Source organism: Littorina saxatilis, linkage group LG4, assembly GCF_037325665.1.
Source record: "Littorina saxatilis isolate snail1 linkage group LG4, US_GU_Lsax_2.0, whole genome shotgun sequence".
In the NCBI taxonomy this organism is placed as follows: Eukaryota; Metazoa; Mollusca; class Gastropoda; order Littorinimorpha; family Littorinidae; genus Littorina; species Littorina saxatilis.
In genome coordinates, this window is record NC_090248.1 from 12,397,536 (window position 1) to 12,422,289 (window position 24,754).

A 24,754-nucleotide genomic window follows, 5' to 3' on the forward strand; every position below is an offset into this window, starting at 1 on the left:
TTTCCATACCTTGGCCACACTTTCGACGGGCGCAGGGGTCCAGCTGATGAGACGCCGGTGTAACACGAGAAAATGACTCCCACGAGATTTTTACTCCGGAGTAAAAATTTCGTACGAAAATGTTACTCCCTTTACGAAAAAAGCACTCCCCCATTACACGAGAAAATGACTCCCCACGACAGGTGAGTTCCGAGTAAACGTTTCGTACAAAAATGTTACACCCCTGACAAATAAATAACGAATAAATTACTTCACCCTAACACGAGCAATTTAACTTCCCATGCCAGGTGTACGAAATATTTACTCCCTTGTCCCCTGTTAGTCTTGGTGGTGGAAGGGGTGGATGGAGGGTAGCGCGACATTCGTTTGCGCGAGATCACTTACTGGCATTATCCCTTCGCCCGCATCCCATTTTCGAGTACGAGATTTTTACTGGAAGTACAAAAAATGGGGAGTAAAAATTTCGTGGAGGGAGTAATTTTTTCGTGCCTTGGGGAGTTCATTTCTCGTACGAAACTGGTACTCGGAGTAAGAATTTCGTACGAAATTTTTACTCCGGAGTACATTTTTCGTGGAGTAAAAATGTCTTGTTACACCGGTGTCACGAACTGAAAACTCTGCCTGAACAATCCTTCTCATTGCGGTCAATGCGCATGCGCTAACATGGGGAGATTAATCAGGTCGTGAACAACCTAACCCTAACCGGCCTAACCTTACCCTAACCCTTACCCTAATCCTAACCCTAATCCTAACCCATGGTTCGTTCGGTCAAAGGGTCGCATTTTTTAAGTCCAAGATTGGCGCATGCGCATTGACCACAATGAGAAGGAATGTTCAGCAGGTTTCAGTTCGTGACACCGGCCTTCCATGCAAAAAGGGGGGGGGGGGGGTTGCACGCGCATTGGTTTGAAAAACAAAGGGGGGAAAAACTTGTGTGCTGTAAAGATAACACCGGTCAGCTTTGGTGCTGGTAAATTTTCGTATAATGATAAATGATTACATTCTTTCTGTCTTTCTTTATTTGGTGTTTAACGTCGTTTTCAACCACGAAGGTTATATCGCGACGGGGAAAGGGGGGAGATGGGATAGAGCCACTTAACTTGTTAATTGTTTCTTGTTCACAAAAGCACTAATCAAAAATTTGCTCCAGGGGCTTGCAACGTAGTACAATATATTACCTTACTGGGAGAATGCAAGTTTCCAGTACAAAGGACTTAACATTTCTTACATACTGCTTGACTAAAATCTTTACAAACATTGACTATATTCTATACAAGAAACACTCAACAAGGGTAAAAGGAGAAACAGAATCCGTTAGTCGCCTCTTACGACATGCTGGGGAGCATCGGGTAAATTCTTCCCCCTAACCCGCGGGGGGAATGGTTACATTAATTTTACAATAAAATGTTCTGCTGAGAGAGGTGTCACGAAACATCGTTTCTGTCGCAAAGATGCTATCAGTTATAATGACTGATTTTCACATAGTGATAGAGAAAGGAAACCTTGTATACACACAACTTTTGTCCAACTCAAACAGGTAAGATGTAGTTTTGACTGAGCTAGGATGATAAAGGTAAAACTGTGTGTGTGGGGGGGGGGGGGTATGTGTGTGTGTGTGTGTGTTGGTGTGTGTGTGTATGCGTGTGTGTGTTGGTGTGTGTTGGTGTGTGTGTGTGTATGTGTGTGTGTTGGTGTGTGTGTGTGTGTGTGTTGGTGTGTGTGTGTGTGTGTGTGTGCGCGCGCAGGTACGTGTGTGTGTGCCTGTACGTGTGTGCGTGCGCGCGTGTGAGTGTCCCCTCCGTTCCGCAACATGCCTGCCTACACAAAATGCACCCGCGGTCCAAGCGGCGGAATGCACATGTATGAAGCGGTCACGGTTCAGCAAGACAGTGGTCAATGAGTGGTAAATCCTCTTAGTGTCCGGCCTCCAACACTAAGCCCTTGGTATGACGGCTTACTAGCGCCAAAACTAAAAATTAGTAATTAACCCGTGAAAGTTACTAATTTTCACGAGAAAATTACAATTCTGACGGGAAAATTACTAATTTTCACGTGTTAATTACTAATTTTCTAGTGTTAATAACTAATTTTCAAGTGTTAATGTCTAATTTTCAGTTTTGGCTCGCTTCCTGACGGCTTACTAGTGCCAAAACTAAAAATTAGTAATTTTCACGCGTTAATTACTAATTTTCTTGTACCTCGTGACTGTGGGGGCTCAATGCGCATGCGCGACTGTTTCACCTGCCAGAGCAAAACATCCTTCGATTCGAAACTTTTCTGGTCCATAGTTCTTTAATTAGATATAAATTAACACCAAGAGCTGAGCGCATGTGTTGATAACCGTGACATACAACTGTCTGTCCGAAAACTTGTTGATTAACGAATTCTATCGAAAGATATTTGTGAAAGTGTGTGAGTCTCGATGAAGAGATCCGTCTGCTAGTCGTCGGACCTTTTGCACATGTCCGACCGGCCGCCATTTTTCCTCTCTCGGTTCGAACATTTTCGGATCGATTGTCCTTCCCTAATACACTGTTAAGCAAATGTATGAGTGTGGTAGTGGAAACAAATATGAAGTACAGCTGTCTGCCTGACAACTTGTCGAATAAGGAATTATATTGAAAGATATCTGTGAAAGTGTGAGACCACAGCCGATCAAAAGTCCGTCTGCTACGAACAGCTTCGTTTCGAAAGTTTTCAGGATCGATTATTCTTTTCTAAGATACCCAAAACAACGTTTAGGATAGCGCTATTGCAGAAAACAGTGAAATGCATCTTCCCGTCGGATTACTTGCTCGATAAGGCCTTCTATTAAAAGATATTTTAGAAATAGTGTGAGAGTGATGTTTGCCGGGCGTTGAAGCCTCTCAGTGCGGACTCTTAAAATCCGACTACTGTGACCGAAAACGAGGCAAAAATGAAAATTAGTAATTAACACTGTTAATTACTAATTTTCACGTGAAAACGATAACCCTAGGTTTTGGCACAAGTAAGCCGTCATACCTTGGCCCATACCGCCATCCCTCCTCTAACTTGCTCAGCGCCCCATCGCCCCCACCACCACCACCTACTCGGGTCTCTAAAGCCCGTTTCACACAGCACTGTTCCCGTCATCACGACCTTATCAAATAGATGATGTTCGGAAATAACTCCTTTGGGTTTGTTTGGATTTTACTTTACTTTATTTGGTGTTTAATGTCGTTTTCAACCACGAAGGTTATATCGCGACGGGGAAAGGGGGGAGATGGGATAGAGCCACTTGTCAATTGTTTCTTGTTCACAAAAGCACTAATCAAAAATTTCCTCCAGGGGCTTGCAACGTAGTACAATATATTACCTTACTGGGAGACCAGCTGCAAACTGTCTTTCAATGGAACGTGCCCGATCCTTCAGCAAAAGCATGGAACCTTAGTTCCCTCATTGGCATGCAAGTATGGGCTATATTTAAGAAAGACTGAAGAGGGCGTGCAACACGTGTACTGTGAGATGGGAATGTTGCCGACAAGGCACCAGTCGGGATGAGTCGAAACGATCTGTCTGCCATCAGCCTTAGATCAATACAAACAAAACAAGAAATTCCTCCGAGGTAGGAAAAACACCCCCGTCCTTACCATTCTGACTGCCACCAACTGAGAAGGTTATTTCCCTTTGACCATTAATATGTCCCTCTATAAGTCCTTGTAGAATCTTAATCCACCAATAACTCCCTAACCGTGTGTTTGACTGGTCCCAATTTTTGTAAGGACCGTCTCAGGAATGTATAGAACCTGTTCACCAAGTTTGGTGACGATCGGTCAGTTCATTCTTGAGATCTATATGCGAACACAAACACACAAACAAAACAAACACATCGACCGAATCCTATACACACCGGGGGTGTAACAACACACAACCATCGACCTCTGTGAGCTAGCCACCGGATTATAGTAGGTAAGACGACTGAACAATATTTCCTACAGGAGACACTTTCGGCGGCTCACGATCGTTTTCAGGATTTGATCCACAAACCCACACACACTTCATTGAGCCCTCAAGCTTGGACGATTGGCAGAGACGCCCAGCCTTTAAACTCTTCGTTATCGTTTTTAAGAACCATTATAGTGTTAGTTTCTGAGTAGGACGGCTCAGACGCAGGGTGCATGGTTTTCTTGTGTTGGTGGCGGCAGGGGTCGTGATAATTACTACCATGGTTGTTCCTAGCGTTAGTTTCCGATCTGTGCGTCAGAAATGAATAGCAGGAAGCATTTGTGAATTCAAACGACTGAAAACTTTGTGTTGGTTCTGTGAAATAAGAGTGTGAACCTTGTTTGTTTCTAGCTTCACCGCTCAGTCGGTTGTGTTGGAACAACCGGGAGAGAGACCTTTGATTATGCAATACTCCACTGTGAACGCATGACTGTTTCTGGATAGCCTGTGTTTATTACCCACGAGTCAGTACGTTAGGTGTAATCAATCGACTTAGATTATACAATAGATTTTGTGCTCGTGGGTTGTTGTTACCCCCCGCGGGTTAGGGGGAGTCCCATATTGGTTGAGACGAGAAAGAATTTACCCGATGCTACCCAGCATGTCGTAAGAGGCGACTAACGGTTCTGTTTCTCCTTTTACCCTTGTTAAGTGTTTCTTGTATAGAATATAGTCAATGTTTGTAAAGATTTTAGTCAAGCAGTATGTAAGAAATGTTAAGTCCTTTGTACTGGAAACTTGCATTCTCCCAGTAAGGTCATAATTGTACTACGTTGCAAGCCCCTGGAGCAATTTTTTTATTAGTGCTTTTGTGAACAAGAAACAGTTAACAAGTGGCTCTATCCCATCTCCCCCCTTTCCCCTATCCCATCTCCCCCCTTTCCCCGTCGCGATATAACCTTGAATGGTTGAAAACGACGTTAAACACCAAATAAAGAAAGGTTGTTGTTTTTTCCAAGCTATATTTTTCGATCTGTGAGTTCGGAACATAGAGGCACAGATTTTGAATTTGGGACACTAATCAACTTTGAGAAAACGTGAACTTAATGCCGTTTCTAACTGATGTTTCCAAACTTGGAGAGAGGCTAAAAACAAGACAGATCGAACGTTTGATTCCAAAGACAAGTGACTGTGAAAATACCCCTGTGCTTAAAGTTCCAGCCTGTGACGGCCACAGAGTGGGCGGAGTGGAATCCTGTGTTGTTCCTGTTGACAGGTAGGTGTGCGGGATTATGTTGAGTGTTGGTTGATATATACTGACTGTTTGCACCTCGGTGGTTATGGCCAGGACCCTCCTCAGCCTTACGGCGGGGGGGGGGGGGGGGGGGGGGGGGGGGGCAAGTGCATGACCATCTTGCGGGAGTAGGAAGGGTAGGGGGTGAAACGGGGTCGTCGCTTCACTGACTGGCTTCTTATCCCCGAATGTCATCACTGACACTGTAAACACAGGCGGCACCGACAGACACAGACACACGAACGCACGTAAGCACGCACACATATAGACGTCAGCACACAAACACACACACTCGCGCATGTATGCACGCACTCACGTACATACAGACGCGGCTAGACAGATACACGCACGCACGCACGCACGCACAGAGACACACACACACACACACACACACACACACACACACACACACACACACACACACCGTAACCCGCATTGGCGTTAAAGTCCCCGATCCCCTGTCCCACTTATTTTACCACTCCATGATTTTAAACATCAGTAAAGGGAACTGCACTTGTGGAGGTTCCGTAGTAAAGGAGTGAATATTACCACAAACGCAAACGGACGTACAATCGGCAAAGGAATGACAGCAACCAAACACAGCAATATATCTCCCACAATATCGAAATATACATCTACAACGACCAAACCAGTGATGGGCCCGGCTTACTCTTCCAGTACAAGTTCTACTCGAGCGCATATTGAGCTCTTAAACATTCCTACCCAGAAAGGTAGCGTGTGTTTAAGCTCCTGGAATGATACTGCTTGCTTCTTGTCTGTCCAAGTCGTATATCAGTACTTGACGGTCTGCTAAGAGTTCATAAATTGTCTAAAAAGGAAACTTCAAGAGCAGAAATGTCCTTTCTTGATTTATATATCGGCTGTGCAAACTTAAGGAGTGGCATCACCTACCTCTGATTTATATACCGGCTGTTTAAACGTCTTCACCAATGGGCACTACTATCTATAGACGATGCATGTTCAATTCACCGTGGCTTAAATTAACAGTGTCATTTTCTCCTGTGCACAGGTAAGTCCACGTGCCTTTATCGTGCCATGGTCTGAGTGCTAATGGGACAGTTCGTTAAGGATTGTAAACGTGGTTTTTTTGTCACCCTTTAACTCAAAATTAATTAAGTTCAACTTATTGTCAGGACGGAGATCTACAGAGCTATACTGCTTTGTCTTGTTATGTATGCTTGGAAACAAACGCTTTGAAGAGTAGTATTTTGCCAAAAAATAAGGTTCAAAGTAACGCTTAAATTTACCAGTGTTAACACACACAACTCGTTTGAACAAATACGTGAATGGTCGATCAATGAGTGGATACTTTTGTGTGTTGAAGATTGTCTCGCCAGCATCTGTATCATGAGTGATTGTCTCGCCAGCATCTGTATCATGAGTGATTGTCTCGCCAGCATCTGTATCATGAGTGATTGTCTCGCCAGCATCTGTATCATGAGTGATTGTCTCGCCAGCATCTGTATCATGAGTGATTGTCTCGCCAGCATCTGTATCATGAGTGATTGTCTCGCCAGCATCTGTATCACGAGTGATTGTCTCGCCAGCATCTGTATCATGAGTGATTGTCTCGCCAGCATCTGTATCATGAGTGATTGTCTGTCAGTCAACTTAATGGACCACTGGGTGACGTACTGTAGTTGTAACGTGTTGTCACTAAGTAAATAAATCCCTGTGCCTTGAATATGTGCGCGATATAAATTGCATTAAAAAAAAAAATCCCTGCGCTTAGAACTGTACCCACGGAATACGCGCGATATAAGCCTCATATTGATTGAATTAAACGTTCTAATAACACGTGGTTTTTTCTTCTGAATTTCGGAACGTTGGCAGTCCATCTGTTTTTGGATTTTTGTTGATGGATGCATGATAATGGAATAGTAAACGCCCCACAATGATGTAAATAGATTTTTGTTGATGGATGCATGATAATGGAATAGTAAACGCCCCACAATGATGTAAATAGATTTTTGTTGATGGATGCATGATAATGGAATAGTAAACGCCCCACAATGATGTAAATAGATTTTTGTTGATGGATGCATGATGATGGAATAGTAAACACCCCACAATGATGTAAATAGATTTTTGTTGATGGATGCATGATAATGGAATAGTAAACGCCCCACAATGATGTAAATAGATTTTTGTTGATGGATGCATGATAATGGAATAGTAAACGCCCCACAATGATGTAAATAGATTTTTGTTGATGGATGCATGATAATGGAATAGTAAACGCCCCACAATGATGTAAATAGATTTTTGTTGATGGATGCATGATAATGGAATAGTAAACGCCCCACAATGATGTAAATAGATTTTTGTTGATGGATGCATGATAATGGAATGGTAAACGCCCCACAATGATGTAAATGGAATTTTTGTTTTTAAATAAGAATGCACTCAGGCTACGTATCTTAAAAAGAAATGTATTACTTGAAGTTACGAAGACAACAGTATTGCAGGCTTCCGTTCTGTGAGTCAAAGATTAGTTTGGCACCTGGTGAAATTACTTTGACATCTTTCATACCATTTTTGACAGGGAAAACCTTGGGTGGCAAGTATATAAGAGATCCACCATTTCTATCGTCAAATCGTGCATTTGAAACGTGTTTGATACGTAATGCTCGAAGACACCAACATTGATCCATGTGAAGTTCTCATGCAGCTTAAAGGCACAGTAAGCCTCCCGTAAACCATCACAGATACGGTCAGGCTTTTACACACAGTACAAACACCCTTTCATTTAAACACTCACCGATTGAGAACATCCTAGGTGCCCTCAGTAAAGAGCGAACAATTTTCAAAGAATTTATTTTTGCGTGGTTTATCTTACCCCTGAGCCATCGTGAACCCGTGTGATCGAGTTTCCCTTTTTCACAATGTGGTCGTCAGTTAGTCATTTGAATGCGACTCGATGTGAGCTTATTTACAATAGCACGTTTTTATGCACGAAACAAACGGCTGTGGTTCACAAGAACTCTGGCGATGGCTTTTGACTGTTGAGAGGAACGGCGATATGCACTGATAAACCGTCGTCTGCTACGACCCTTGCGTGACCCTGCTTCCGGGCTTTTCTTTTTTCAAACTTTCACCACTTCGAATTGTACTGATCTTGTCTTGATGAAAAAAGAATTCTTTTATGATTAAAGAATGTTTGTGTAACAACATGTCAATTTATTATTTAGATTTTAAAAGTTAGGTCTAGCGCAAAAACGCACCACGGTCCAAAAACATTTTGATAATCATCGATTCACGGCTATCGCCAGTTTACATCGATAGAATGAGACCTGAAGGGAAGTAACTCATGTTTGACCTGAGTTCAGGATGGGTCCAAAAAGTGTTCGAGACAATCTGCAAAATTAATTCTTTAAAAATTGCTCGCTCTTTACGTAGGGCACCTAGGATGTTCCCGTTTGGTGAGCGTTCAAATGGAAGGGTGTTTGTACTGTGTGTAAAAGCCTGACAGTATCTGTGATGGTTTACGGGAGGCTTACTGTCCGGGCGTGAATTCCGGTATTCATAACAGCCGTCCAGCACCAAAACGAGGCACCATTGTTGTTGAGGACCAAGTCCACGAAAATAAATTCTTTGACAATTTCTCACGCTCGACAGAAAGCAGCCAGGATGTTCCCGTTGGGTGAGCGTTCAAATGGAAGTATGCTTGTACTATATGTAGACGCTCGGGGAGATCTGTGATGGTTTACGGGAGGCTTACTGTGCCTTCAACTCTCAGAAAGCCTAGCTTAAGAGATACATTTAGACAGAAGCTTCTGTATTAATGTAATACGCAGTACGCAATAGTTGAATTCTCAACCTGAGACAGGGAATCATCTTTGCTAATGGACAAAACGTGGTCATGCGGGGGACGGGCTGGGATGGTATGGGGGGGGGGGGGGGGAGAGAGAGAGAGAGAGAGAGAGAGAGAGAGAGAGAGAGACTGAGAGAGAGAGAGACTGAGAGAGAGAGAGAGAGAGAGAGAACTTGACCCTGAAAAAAAGGAATGGGTAGATATGGCAATTTATATCACAGATAGATAAACACAAGAAAGCATAGCAGCATTTAACCACGAAACCTAAATCATAGTAATTGCCAAAACAATCGAAGACTAAAAAAAACTATTATTGAATCAGATCACATTAGGAATGGAACGATAGAAATAGAATATTTACTTTATTTTTTAAATCAGGCGATCGATCAGCTAATCCTGACAGTTTTGCGAAACACAGAAACAGTCAAGCTAAGGGCACACGACCAATTTCAAAATCGACCAATTCACGATTGAAATATATACTAAAAACAAAAAACAAAAACGACACCAATCAGTCGATCGATAAATTAATCCTCATAATAATGTGAAACACAGGAACAGTCACGCAAAGGGCACACAACCGATTCCCAAATCGATTGATCTGCTCGCACTGTATCGATTGGTTTACACCGATACCATCACAGCTCCAAACAAAAGACTGGCGTTGTATTTCATGTACTTGAGGATTAGTACGCACACCCACCTCGCTAGTGTATATTTAACCACATGGGCACATTCAATGAGAGCAAGAAGACAGACGGAGAGAGGGGGGGGGGAGAGCGAGGGGGAATAGAGAGAGTGACACACACACACACACACACACACACACACACACACACACACACACACACACACAAACACACACACACACACAGACACACTGGAAAAATCATTTCGGACCCCTATATCACCACTGTAAGACCTCCCCCCTTTAAAAAGACATTTCTTTTTCAAATTGTGAGTTCATAGCATATCTAAATACACCTCCATTTTAAGAGTCTTTCTTTAAATTTGAAGACCTGATTTTCTTAAGATTGTTGGAGATATAGCATTGCATAGCAAAACAGTACAGTACTAGAACCCCCCCCCCCCCTTTCAGACCCCCCCCCCCCCCCTGGTTCAAAGTGTGTGTTCACAGCATCTCTGAATTTATCTCATTTTAAGCCTCCTTCTTTTTGAAGACCTGAATTTCTTATATTTTTGGAGGTCTTAACCGTCTTTTTTAAGACCTGAATTTCTTATCTTCTTCGAGGTCTTAAAAGGGGATCCCACTGTATGCATTCTGTCGTTGCCCACACCAGGCGACCTAACAAGTTGAACCAACAGCCAACCCCTATGCCATCGATCGTACTCACCCCCTCTTGAGAGAAGTAATGCATTTCAGTTGTCTGGGGGAGAAGTGACGGTTCAATGGGCCGATTGCTGAAGTCCAACGGAGGTCTAAATGGTTAGCTAATGATTTTTCCTTCCTCGTTGTTTGTCGCCGCTTAGGGGGCCAAAGTCACAAGGGCCAATTACTGCTGTGACGTTCGTTCGGGGAAGCCGGGAAGTTGCTTTGCTTTCTTGCTTGCCCTGGCAACTGTATACGCGGTCTTTATTTGCTATTTCGACCGGAGAGTGATCTTAATTGAGTTACGAACTGTAAACTGCGGTAAAACATTTGTTTTTTAAATGACATTTCACCTTATTTTTCGGCAGCATCAATCTACCACATACGACCTTATTGATTAACAGTACTGTTTTCTGTGACTTTTTCCCCACACAAAAATGAGTTTTCATCAGAATCGGCGAAACACAAATCAAACATGACAACCCCCACCCTCCCCCCTTTTGTCTTTCTTCCAACCACCTGTATTGGACTTTCTACCAAGAGAATCACAGCAAATGAATCTATTCTCAAAGGTTAGGAAAGCAATAGAAAACAAAGTTAGTACAGCATCATAGACCATGCTGATTGAACCGCTGTTGAAATTGTAGGGTTTGATGTATGTGGACCAACCAATTGAATTCCATTCACTTATTGTTACATGTCTTTGTTTATCAACAAACCATTTGCAAGTTCTTCCCTTGAATGCGCCTTTTTAGGACAAATTACTAATCTGAGTGTTGAAGTGCAACACGGAAATAAGCGAAGAAAAAAAGAAAGAGAGACAGAAAGACAACGCGTTCGCAAAGTAGGTGGGTGCCACTGTTTTAAGGTTCTACTGTTTATTCGCAGAAGACCCACACCCTGCTCGCCTGTCAGGTATTTACCACCGCAAAGCACAACCCAAACGACAAAACTCAATCCGTCTATGACAAGGACCTCACAAAGACAGACAGTCTCTTATCAGTCTTTAAGTTTGAACACAGACGGGGTAAAAACGAAAACACCCTAACTGCAGTGAGAACAGGGTAAAACCGTATTGTAAAGGTTTTTGCACCTAGTAAGGCTTTATGTGAACCGTATTGACACGTGCTTTATTGGCTCGATCTTCCTTGCTACCCTCACCCGTCTCTTTCTGTACCTCAAACACTGACACGCTATATTCTTGTTTCCTGATTAAATACCTAAAGGCTTGTAAAGTTAGAAACACGGTAGTTTCTTATCTGGCTGAGAAGGATCACACTGTCTCTTTCTGTACCTCAAACACTGACACGCTATAATTATTCTTGTTTCCTGATTAAATACCTAAAGGCTTGTAAAGTTAGAAACACGGTAGTTTCTTATCTGGCTGAGAAGGATCACACTGTCTCTTTCTGTACCTCAAACACTGACACGCTATAATTAGGCTATTCTTGTTTCCTGATTAAATACCTAAAGGCTTGTAAAGTTAGAAATACGGTAGTTTCTTCTCTGACTGAGAAGGATCACCCCCCCCCCCCCCCCTCTCCCTGTCTGATTAGTGTTTAAGTTTCAAAATGGATGGGGTAAAGAAAAAACCAGCATCAGTGAGCATAGGGGTAAGACATTTTTAAACGGTTTTTGCACCTAGAGTGGCTACTACGTAAAGACATTGACACTCGATCTCCTATGCTGCTACCCCTACCCGTCTCTCTCTGTACTTCAAACACACAGAGAAACGCAATGTTCTTGTTTGATGATTGAATACCTAAAGGCTTATAAAAATAGTAGTTTTTCCTCTGGCTGAGAAGGATCACCCCCCTGTCTGCGAGATCTATCCAATATCTCTCACACAGCCACAGCGACCCTAAGTTTATTGCACACTAAGGCTTTGTCAAATGGTCCATCATTCTCTCTGTCCGCGAACAGTGCTCCGTGCGGGTGTCGGTGTAGACAGCAATTGTCTTCTCGGTGAAAGCACAGGAGCTTGTATCCAATCGCCGGTCGATCATTATTTACAGTCCACTACTACGACATACTACTACTATATACAGGAGCTTGTATCCAATCGCCGGTCGATCATTATTTACAGTCCACTACTACGACATACTACTACTAAATAATGATCGACCGGCGATTGGATACAAGTAGTGGACTGTAAATAATGATCGACCGGCGATTGGATACAAGCTCCTGTGGGTGAAAGCAATATATATATGGAGAGAAGGACCTGTATTCGTGTTTGTGTTGCGGAACGCTTCTCTTTTGTCCGCGGTCACTGAATGAAATGTGGCGCGGCAGGTACAGACAAAAACATATATATCCGTTGTGGTTGGAGTGATATCAGTGACTCTCTCGTAAGGTGTCAAAGAGCAAAGCCAATGGCAATGATCGTCGCGCTAGGCATTTTCCAGACCGATGCTTCTTTGCAATTACATTCTACATGTAGTTCTCACTAAAACCCCGCCATACTGTCACACCAAACAGTCTGAACCGTTGCCACTAGTCAAATTTAATAGACGTTTAAAACGAGATAAGATAAGATAAGATAAAAGTGATTTAGTAATGCAGTACCCAACAATAAGATTCTACGGTTTGATGCAACAATGTATGAGTTTAATTTCAAAACCTTTTCCATTTGTTTTCTCGCCAAGAACTTTAGGTTCTAACCTTGCTGCCAGAAAAGGTTAGGCTTGATTTTAAAGAGATCTATTCTTGGAAAAGAGAGAGAGAGAGAGAGAGAGAGAGAGAGAGAGAGAGAGAGAGACAGACACAGAGAGAGAGACAGAGAGAGAGAGAGACAGAGAGACTGAGAGACTGAGAGAGAGAGAGAGAGAGAGAGAGAGAGAGAGAGAGAGAGAGAGAGAGAGAGAGAGAGAGAGAGAGAGATATACTATATGGTATTTGGAAGAGAAAATGTTTAAATGTTGAAAAATGTTGTTAACTTGACAATGCGACTTATGAATGCGCACGCGAGTATGTGCGTGCATGTTTGTGTGAAGAGACAAGAGAATAACCTGCACATAAAAAAGCAAGCTTTATAAACCCGTTTCTCTCTTACACAGGTGGAATCACGGACCCGGATAATATACAGTTGTACAAGACAGCTATCTCACTCAGTCAAGCCTTCGCTCCCTTCACAATTCAACAATACGCCACTGACAAACCGTCACCAGCGCCACAAACCGTCACCAGCGCCACAAAGCAGTACCACTCAGCCCACCACTCGCAGATTTCACCCTAAAACGGCACCACGTTAGGAACGCCTCCACGAGCTATAAGCAAAGCAAACACCCCCCAATTCTTCAAACTCAGGGGGGCTCCTATATAAAGGTTCGCACGCCCACCACTCACCATGGATCGAGCAGTCAGTACAACGATGAGAACTCGCAAGGTATGCCATGTTTTTGTGTGTTAGTCAGAACCCCCCGCGGATTAGGGGGAAGAATTTACCCGATGCTCCCCAGCATGTCGTAAGAGGCGACTAACGGATTCTGTTTCTCTTTTTACCCTTGTTAAGTGTTTCTTGTATAGAATATAGTCAATTTTTTGTAAAGATTTTACTCAAGCAGTATGTAAGAAATGTTAAGTCCTTTGTACTGGAAACGTGCATTCTCCCAGTGAGGTAAATACATTGTACTACGTTGCAAGCCCCTGGAGCAAATTTTTGATTAGCGCTTTTGTAAACAAGAAACAATTGACAAGTGGCTCTATCCCATCTCCCCCCCTTTCCCCGTCGCGATATAACCTTCGTGGTTGAAAACGACGTTAAACACCAAAAAAAGAAAGAATGTTTGTCAGATGTGAGTACAGTGGAACCCACCTTTAAAGACCCCCCGATTTATGACCCCGCCCCCCCCCCTCCCCTTTTTAAGAGCTCGCCTTCTTAGGTTTTCTGTTAAATAAAACTTGCTTCTGTAGACCCCCTCCTTTGTAAGACCTTATTTTCTCAGCTTTTTAGAAGTCTTTAAAGGGTTTTCCACTGTAATGTGATGTGTAAGGTTATTTTTGTGAGATGCGAGTACAACATTTTTCAACATTTAAACATTTTCTCTTCCACATACCATATAGTATCTCTTTCTCTCTCTCCCTCCGTCTCTCTGTCTCTCTCTCTCTGTCTCTCTCTCTCTCTGTCTGTCTCCCCCCCTTTTTTTTTGTAAGAAATTTAAAAAGTCTTAACGTGGAAGTAGTCTTAACAATGAAAGTAGTCTAAAAATGTAGTCTGAAAATGTAGTCTGAAAATGTAGTCTGAAAATGTAGTCTGAAAATGTAGTCTGAAAATGTAGTCTGAAAATGTAGTCTGAAAATGTAGTCTGAAAATGGAGGTAAATTATATAGCAGAAGGTTATGAACAACAACAATCTGAAAAGCCCTTTCCCCACCTCCTGTATCACCAACCCCGTCCCATTTTCTGCTTGTCTGTGTATCTGTTTTGTTTTTGTTTTGTTTCTTCGTTTCCTGAAATGAGTTAATGTATTTATTCCGCCATCATGCTAACCATTGTTTTGTAATTACTATGATTGCTTAAAATAAGCATTATATGCTTGAGTATGTAATCATCCATGCATTGTTCTTGTCATGATTAAAATTGAATAAAGTTCTGTTTAAACCAAAAAGCAACGTCTGTACAGGGAGGAAGTCCAAATCGGGGGGTGGGAGAGAACGGGGACTTCCACTGTCTGTAATGCTTGCAGTTGAAGCATTGAACATGCCTGTCCGGTTTCTTACTTTTAAAGCCTATTGTAATTTGTTTTTGTTTACTGTATGTGGGGGCCCGGTAGCTCAGTTGGTAGAGCACTGGACTTGTGGTCGGAAGGTCGCAGGATCAAATTCGGGCCGGGACGGACACGGGTCAACTTTATGTGCAGACCCAGAGACGGAAGCCATGTCCCACCCCCGTGTCATCACAATGGCACGTAAAAGACCTTGGTCATTCTGCCATAAGTGCAGGTGGCTGAATACACCTAAACACGCAGACACCTGGGTAGCGCGACTCCGTTGCTGCTAGCTTTCCACTGGGAGGAAGCGACCCGAATTTCCCAGCGATGGGACAATACAGTAATGAAAATGAAAATGAAAATGAAATCAAAAAGCAAGACACTTTTGGGAACGTCTAACTAAGGGAACAAACAAACAAACATGATCAGCAGTCTATCTGTTTTGGGATTTGATTGTATGTGAGTACTGTGTATTTAGACGGGTTGTTCACTGTTCACTGTGATCAGGGCCTGAAATAAGTTCTGTGTGAAATCAGTGTTGAATTTTAATATCCAATGTGTTTTGTAAAACGCGCCAAGACTGTGGTGAACAGCGATTTACAAGAACGTTTAAATGTCATTACTGTATGATTATTATTATAATAATTATTATAATTCAGGTGATCTACGATGACTACACCCACGCCTTCTACGTGGAGACCCGGGTGGAAGCGTTGGAGCGACAGGTGGCCACCCGGGCCAAACTGACTGACGTGCTCAACAGGTCTCACGAAACCCGCTTGAGGAACCACAAGAAACAGGTATAGACGATTTCTTTTAATTCATTTGGATTTTTCTGCATGATATTTTTTTTTAATTTTTATTCTTATATTCGGTCAATATTTTACTGACAGTATAGCAGTAGATTTGGAGGCATGCGAAGAAGCGCCGTATGTGTGTGTGTGTGTGTGGGGGGGGGGGGGGGGGACTGAAAATGTGATGAATCCTGAAGAATTTTAAGGGGGGTCCCCAGATGTTGAAGGATTTGTATAATTAACAACCAAAAAAACGTCACCACAGACATTACGAATCTGGATTTCCGGCATATACCGGAAGAATCCCACCCATGGTGTGTGTGTGTGTGTGTGTGTGTTCGTATGTGTATGTGTGTGTGTGTGTGTGTGTGTGTTCGTATGTGTGTGTGTGTGTGTGTGTTCATATGTGCGTGTGTGTGTATGTGTGTGTGTTCGTTTGTGCGTGCGAGCGTATGTGTGTGTGTGTGTGTGTGTGTGCTCGCGCGCGTGTTCCAATCTTAGGAATGAAAGAGGGTTAGATAAATTATACAAACACACAGACAGTAATACAGACAGACAGAGAAACAGACAAGCGACTTGCCCCTCCCTAAGTGAATAGGTATGTGCACGACGCAGGACATAATTTGACCAGTTCAACTGTTGACACAAGTACTTGGAACTAAGAGAGCTTGCGATCGTCCGGACTTAGCTCCTTTTCTTCTGCTTTCTCTGCTACTCTATGTTGCACTTGACGGTGCTGTTCGTACTTCAAACCCCAAGTACCTCTGCCTAACATAACCCCGTTTACTCGGCACACTATGTCCATTGATTTTACTAGTACTCTCTTGTCTCTCTTTTCGGTTCCTGAATACAAGCAGATCTTATGTTTTTAATTCGTGTCAAATGAACCAGACTTTAACACACACAAAATTGCTTTACGGGAAACTCAAAAGCAAAGAAAATAGGATCGAACAAATATGTTACGTCAAAAATCTCTGAGGCACTGCTTTGAAGAATCAAATACATTTTGAAAAGATAAGATGGTGTGAATTAGGTTATAACATAACCAATTTAATATTCTGCAGTGTTTTTCCCAGACACAGAAACAATAGCTCAGTTGGACCTGGATTCAAATTATATATTGGTCAAAATGGCCAGGCCGCAAAATAATTGTTGTGACAAAGGACATCTAATGCCATCGGTGTCAAAACTATCAGACATTCGACCCGCCTTGGTTCAGAACAATGCGTCAGGTAAAAAAAAAAAAAATGCGTAAATGACCGAAGACCAAGGCATGTGAACAACACTGTATTCTGTGTAAATGTCATAACAATTAGTTTTAGATAAGTTCGAAACCGATTTCATTGAACTCAAACCAGGGATTCCCAGATACCCCCCCCCCCCCCCCCCCCCCCCGGTATGTTCTTGACGAATGTCACTGTGTGCTTGCTTGTACTGTGTGCAGGCCTGAAGCTCAAAATCAAGTAGTTTTGCATTCTTTCGGCTTGAACTTATTGTCCAAAGTGGTCTTTGCAGCAACCAAGTTTAACTATAGCCGCTTAAGCTTATCTTGTTGCGGCCGTACAAACAGGTTACATTGTACCGCTGCGACAACGCCGGCAAACGCTTTAGTGGCTCCATAGAATTCACACCTGCATTGTTTAACATTGCAACACGGGTGCTCAGACATGAACAACCGTCCAAATCCACTGAATGCATTTATAGGCGGGTAATTTTGTCTGAACAAAAGAAACACTTGACACCGAGGTGAATCAGCTATTATATATGCAAATCAAGCCAACACACGGTTAAGTTTACAGCCCAGAACGAACATAAGCGCTACTGTTTAGACTGTTAGGACTGATTCGTTTGTGTGTACCGACTTCCTTTATTGCGCTGCTCAGTGATTTGTCCTTTCGTATTTCTTTGCTATCACACGTTTATTGCTTTTAATTTGGAAACTCTCTTACCAACTTTTTTTCTCTCTCTCTCTCTCTCTCTCTCTCTCTCTCTCTCTCTCTCTCTCTCTCTCTCTCTCTCTCTCTCTTCGACGGTGAATGTAGTTTAAAGGCAGAGTCCTTCCCGTGTAAACCATTCAACTCGCCGTCTTAGCTCTGACCAGGCTTTTACATATGATAAGACAATCCCTTCACTTGGTCACATACCAACTATCAACAGCTTAGGTGCTCACAGTCTTTGCACAAACTGGGATTTATGAAATAACTACTCGCTCTACACAGATTGAAGACAGGGTGTTAATTTTTTGTATGTGTCAGCTGAAGTGGAGGGATGGTCTTATCCCACGAAACTGAAGGCTGGGTAGACCTGAGAGCGAGAGAAAACCTGTTTTCACGAGAATGAATGTGCCTTTAGGGTAGCTGCACATTTAAATTCGAGTTCCTTGCTTTCAACACCATAGTGCTGGCAAAGCGCAGCACAGCTCTCTCGCTCTCTCTCTATTCCTCCTCCCCCTCTCTCTCTCTCTCTCTCTCCCTCCCCCCCCCCCCCCCCCCGTCTCTCTCTCCCCCTCTCTCCCAAAAATTTCAGGTGGACGCGGAAAAAGACTGCTTCGAGAATAAGAAAGACCACAAGATGTTTATTCACAAAGAACCCCGAAAGAACAATGATCAAAATGTCACCAAGTCTTGATCAAAAGATAAACACAATTCGTTCCTTCTCCTTCTTTCAGGAGGACGCAGAAAAAGACATATTCGACTGGAAGAAGAGCGACTGGGAGACTTCCTTTCCACAAAGAGCTCCCGTCAAAAACAATTTTTATTTAGTGATAAAATGTCGCCAATTCTTGATCGAAAGATAAACAGCATTAATTTCTAATACTTCTTTTAGGTGGACATCTTCGAGAAGAAGAACGACCGCGAGACGTCGTTCCATAAAGAAGACCTCAAAAACAAGTGTTAAAATATCCCCATTCTTGAACGAAAGAGAAACAGCATTCAGTTCTTCTCTTTGTTTCAGGTGGACGCAGAAAAAGACATCTTCGAGAAGAAGAACGACCGCAAGACGTCGTTCCACAAGGAACACCTCAAGGACCAAGTGGCGCACCGCCATGTTCTAGACGGGATCGCGCGCTCCAGGCACGACAGCGGCTCCGGGAATCGCTCCGAGAGCCACCTGGGCCACTACGGGCTGGGGGCCAGCAAGCTGGACATCCAGCCCCTCATCGAGCAGAACATCAAGGAGAACACGTCGTCGGCCAAGAGGAAGAGGCAGTCCATGCGAATCCAGAGCAAGAGGCGAGGTGTCAATGTCTTCGACAGGACCAAGACCACATCGGCTCTGTTGAGGATGAAGCCCCAGGTAAAGCCTCAAACCAATTAGGCGAAGTCGACTTCACGAAGCTTTTGCATAGAATTTTCGGTAAAAAGACGAATTTGGGCTCAATTAAAGACAGTCAGAAGACTTTTGGTGTAAATATGGAGTTATAAGTTTGGTGTGTGAATCGTTTCTGCGGTCGTCTAAATACATAGGCCCAAAGCTGGATGAAGATAACCAATCCCATTAAATGAACATCCGATAAGCTTCGTGTCGCTTTGACATACGTTGGTGGCTACCATATATGAGGCTCTGCCAATGACAAAAAACTATCAATAACGAACAACAATGTGGGCTCTCTTGGTCTATTATTTTGACTAAAGAATACCCCCTGTCATGGAAGAACCCCTATCATATACAGGGTGACCCAAAAAAAAGAGTACCCAAATAAAACGTCATAAATTGAACAAAAATAAAGCAATCTTCATAAAATTTATTTACACACACAAATAGCCTCTGCATGATGTGCACAGAAAACTTTAGCGTTCTAGCTTGTCTTTCAGGAAAGTTATGCTCATTCTACAGAACATGCTCCAAATGGCCTCCGCGCCGATTCAGGCAAACTTGAACTCGCCGCGCAAAGTTATCAATCACCCGCACACACTCCTGTTGCGAGATTCCGCGAATGGTTGTTGTTGTGGCTCGCTTGAGTTCTGCGATTGTCTGTGGGTTGTTCCTGTAGACGTTGTCTTTCAGGAACCCCCAAAGATAGAAATCTGGGGGATTTAAATCCGGGGGAGGCCATTTGGAGCATGTTCTGTAGAATGAGCATAACTTTCCTGAAAGACAAGCTAGAATGCTAACATTTTCTGTTGAAATCATGCAGAGGCTACTTTTGTGTGTAAATAAATTTTATGAAGATTGCTTTATTTTTGTTCAATTTATGACGTTTTGTTTGGGTACTCTTTTTTTTTGGGTCACCCTGTATATACAGAAGTAAACTCGATGAAAGGACATCTTTGGGATCAGCCTAAAGTGTTCCTACATCGCAGATGGCCTTCCATTCCAGGTATATTGTGTTATACTTATAGCAAAGAGTAATACTCGACAAAGGGTCAACAGAAAGTTTCCTTTCACGGGAGGTGTTCTCACATCAGAGGGGACTCACATTGCGGCATTGTTAAAATTGGTTGGTCTTAATAATTACTGAGGGTGTTCTCTAGCTCTTCGCTGCTGGGACCATTTCACTGACGCGATAAATGTCTTCAGAGTCTTCGACCAAACCGAGCGAACAAAGTGAAGCAGCAAAAAAAGCTACATGCCACCCATCAAAAGTACACGTAGCATCATGCCTCGTTTTCCATCTCATGTATGGATGTGTTACTTATAACCTACTTCACCTCCATCCGTTGGCTGCAGACAATCGATAAGGAATCAAGTCCGAAATGATCCATGCATCTTTCACGACCACTCTCAGGCACAATAGGGACTTCCGTTGTTCAGACCACATGCACAATTAACAGACGGTGATTGCTGACTTCGCGAAATGGGCAGCTTGCTCATTATAGGCGTAATCGGCTGCCGATTTGGCGGAAATAGTTGCCCATCTTTTTACGCATATTTGGCAAATCGCTGCCTATTTCGCAAAATGGACAACGTTTTGACATTTACACGAAATGAACAAAAATGTTGCGAGTTCGGCAATTCCATGAATTGGTCACGACACATGCATCTTTCTGTGACAGGTGAAGAGTCGACCCACGTCAGAAGACGTGAAGGCAACACAGGCAGAGGAGCAGGCCACCAAACAGGCCAAGCAGCTCATCCTGCCTCCGATCACTGTACGCTGGGCCCGGCACCACGTCACGGAGGACAAGGGCGAAACCCTCCAGGGAACAAGGTACACCGGCGGTGGGGACAGAAATGGAGATTCCACTTTGCCCACCGTCTTCGTGACGCAAGGCAGACATTGATGATGGGTGGTGATGCATTTATGCTTTCAAAACTGACTGAATCAGCTTTTTCAGTGTCTGCATGTGTCTTCAATCTTGCCAAAACGAGGTTCGTGTACTGTACATTCATAGTCACCAAAAAGTGAACAAAACTTTGAAGAATGATAGCAACAGAACTCATTGATCTCCTACTTGTTCACGACTGAATGGTGGAGGAACTTTGATGATAACACTAAACCCCACTGCTGTCGTAACGTGTACAACCAATGCTATCATAATTATCATCGCAAGGTTGTCTACCATATGCAAAGCAGCTTCAAATGGGAAACAGCCAATCTTTGCATTAGCCAGTCAGCCGATCTAAGTAATACCCCCTCCAGTGCCTGGATTATATACTATGCCTGCGATATGCGTCGACGGCAATGACAATACTGTGTTACACATGTGCCTTTCTTTCTTTACTTTATTTGGTGTTTAACGTCGTTTTCAACCATGAAGGTTATATCGCGACGGGGAAAGGGGGGGAGATGGGATAGAGCCACTTGTTAATTGTTTCTTGTTCACAAAAGCACTAATAAAAAAACTTGATTGCTCCAGGGGCTTGCAACGTAGTACAATATATTACCTTACTGGGAGAATGCAAGTTTCCAGTACAAAGGACTTTCTTACATACTGCTTGACTAAAATCTTTACAAACATTGACTATATTCTATACAAGAAACACTTAACAAGGGTAAAAGGAGAAACAGAATCCGTTAGTCGCCTCTTACGACATGCTGGGGAGCATCGGGTAAATTCTTCCCCCTAACCCGCGGGGGGTATCAAAGACATCACATACGGTGAAATAATCTGAAGGTGAACAGACTGGAATGGTGAATATCAACTGAAGCATCGTGACTTATCCGTATATAAAGAAATCGGCGGACTAACATTACTGACAAAGGTCTTGTACAATGTGCTATTATTTCATCTCTCTTGCGTGAACAAGACTGAACAAAAAAAGAAGTCATCAGAACCCATTCATCAAGAGAATTGAGAATTTCCATTTCAACATTTTTATGAAAACACATAATTTAAGCCCATATACTGCTTTATCAAAGCAAGTCCAAAAAGCTTAAACTTAACACATGCTCCCTGCAGTGTAGACACTTGGCTATAAACAATCGGCATTCATTGATGTACATGTACAGTCAAACCTTCCCTTGCGACCACTGACCTTTTGAAAGCGATCACCTGCCCAAAACAACCATTTGGAAGGATCCGAGACAATAATTGTTGTTTCCATATAATTCATCTTTCCATTGCGACCACCTGTTTATAACAACCACTTTGGTCGGTCCCTTGGATGGCCGTTATAGACAGGTTTGACTGTACTTCTATTCATTACACAAATCAAGACGCTGTTTTAGGGCATATCCCCCCAAAAAAGATCAATTATCCTGTGCACAGGTGAATTTATGTTCAAATGCAGACACATATGCGTGTCGACATATGCACGGGGTCAGATAGTGGGCAATGATTAGCGTTCAGGCATTATGACTTGTCAAATCAGATCATGCCTACGTTTTCAAACAACAGAATTTTCTTCAGGTTACCATCAGTACATCTTTACTATCTTCAATTTACCATTCCTTTCATAGATTGTTGTCATTGATCATTTCCCACTAAACTATATTTGCAGTCATCTTTTTACTATGTTTTGCCGATCCAGTATTATTTTCTCAGTACTTCATTCCAGATGTGATATCGATTGCATTTGTGGTGTGATGTCTGCATAAATGATCGTGTGTGTGTGTGTGTGGTGTATGTGTGTGTGTGTGTGCAAAAGAGAGTCACGCTTGAGCGTGTAGGGAGCTTCCAAGAGAGAGAGAGAGAGAGAGAGAGAGAGAGAGAGAGAGAGAGAGAGAGAGAGAGAGAGAGAGAGAGAGAGAGAGAGAGAGAGAGAGAGAGAGAGAGAGAGAGAGAGAGAGAGAGAGAGAGAGCATCTGCATAATTATGTAAATAACTGTGCAAGTCAAAATGGAGTCGCTGTCAAGTGTGTCAGCAGCATCATTATGAACTGTTGGATGAACTGATTTCTGCACATTTTTCATTCATTTTCCCCCCTGATGACTTGGTATTTCAGTTTACAATACACTAGTCATTCTCTTTTTACTCTGACATGTACAGTGTGCAAAACCTTGGGAATAAAAAACCTAGTCCATGCACCAACTTTTTTTCCTTGCCTTTCTTTACATGGTGTTTTGAGAAAAAGAAGAATCTTACAGTCATCAACCTTTTATCTTATTCTTCTCAAGAAATGTTGTTCCTCCTTAAAATTATACATTTGTAATGCACATCAAAGTTATATGTTCAAGAGCTGAGTGATTCTTGAAATAAAAAAATGTTTAAAACGAAACCTGATACGATTTATTGTTGGCATTTGTTGCACTAACGCAGTGTGTGCATGTTCATTTGCGTGTGTGTATGTGCATTCCTATAGTTATGAACGCATTATGAATGCCATAGTAAACTCATGAGACTTCCCTTTTTACCCAACACAGTCTAACACAACCACCTAAAGACAAGTTACTCCATCAAAGCAAATTAATAACCCCTTTTTGTAGTTTAAACAAGCCGCGTGAAGCAATATCAAATATTTAATCAATCTGTCATCCTGAAACTAAAAGAACAACACTAAAAAAACAACCAACAACGAGTAGTATACCTACACGTACATACATGTACAACCCAACGTCAATAAACGGATATGAAAAAAAATTTCAACAGTGTAGTTTTTATTTTACACTTTTATTTCTCTCATTCTCAGCATTCAAATTTCCGATTATGCAACCCTGTAGTGTATATATAATGTGTAACTTTTGTCGAAATTTCTTCTCACAATCTTACTCAAAATGCGCATGTACCCATTTAAAGATACTGTCCATTTGGTGTAAGAAATAGTGTGTCCCACCACAAATCTGCTGTCCATTGTATGCGAGAAAAAGATCTTTCCGTTTGGACACATACTGTACCCAACTCAATGGACTGATACTTCCTGTGCAGATTGGGAATATTTTGTTGACATAATTGTCACTTACACAATCCCCAGAAATGCTTAGAAAGCAGTGTGGGGGTTTGTTTGTTTGTTTGTTTGTTTGTTTGTTTGTTTGTTTGCTTAACGCCCAGCCGACCACGAAGGGCCATATCAGGGCGGTGCTGCTTTGACATATAACGTGCGCCACACACAAGACAGAAGTCGCAGCACAGGCTTCATGTCTCACCCAGTCACATTATTCTGACACCGGACCAACCAGTCCTAGCACTAACCCCATAATGCCAGACGCCAGGCCACTAGATTGCCAATTTTAAAGTCTTAGGTATGACCCGGCCGGGGTTCGAACCCACGACCTCCCGATCACGGGGCGGACGCCTTACCACTAGCTAGGCCAACCGTGCCGGTAGTGTAGGGGTAAATGTTGGTCTGTGTACAAGAGGAAGGGTGCTCTTATCCCCTGTAGAAGCCTGCAGAGATACTGATGTACATGTACATACATGTAATTGCTAACATGAGAAGAACGGTACCCTTAAATCCACCATTCATATTTTCCACTTCACAACAGTTATTTGTATTTGTTTCCTATTTCAGAAAACAAAAAGGCACACAAACAAAACCTACATTAATAAAAAAAAACAAAAG

The 24,754-nt window shown here is 42.6% G+C and overlaps 1 protein-coding gene across 2 annotated transcripts; it reads left to right on the plus strand.

Annotated features, from left to right (window-relative positions):
- Positions 1-4,028: 4,028 nt before the first annotated feature.
- On the plus strand, positions 4,029-23,467 carry LOC138963972 (uncharacterized). Of its 2 annotated transcripts, none has more exons than XM_070335831.1 (5): positions 4,029-5,182; positions 13,425-13,753; positions 15,737-15,877; positions 18,827-19,168; positions 20,869-23,467. In XM_070335831.1, exons 2-5 carry the CDS (start codon positions 13,715-13,717, stop codon positions 21,094-21,096), a joined length of 750 nt encoding a protein of 249 aa, XP_070191932.1. In that variant the 5' UTR covers positions 4,029-5,182; positions 13,425-13,714; the 3' UTR covers positions 21,097-23,467. The 2 variants fall into 2 exon arrangements, with proteins under 2 accessions (XP_070191932.1, XP_070191933.1); XM_070335832.1 differs by lacking the exon at positions 4,029-5,182 and adding an exon at positions 6,099-6,230.
- Positions 23,468-24,754: the final 1,287 nt, after the last annotated feature.

What these genes read in the sequence shown, in the direction of transcription:
- LOC138963972 (XM_070335831.1), top strand. Translation starts at nt 13,715, where the DNA reads ATGGATCGAGCAGTCAGTACAACGATGAGAACTCGCAAG. An exon ending in CAACGATGAGAACTCGCAAG is followed by an intron (nt 13,754 to 15,736) that starts GTATGCCATGTT and finishes ATTATAATTCAG; the next exon opens with GTGATCTACGATGACTACAC. An exon ending in TGAGGAACCACAAGAAACAG is followed by an intron (nt 15,878 to 18,826) that starts GTATAGACGATT and finishes TCTTTGTTTCAG; the next exon opens with GTGGACGCAGAAAAAGACAT.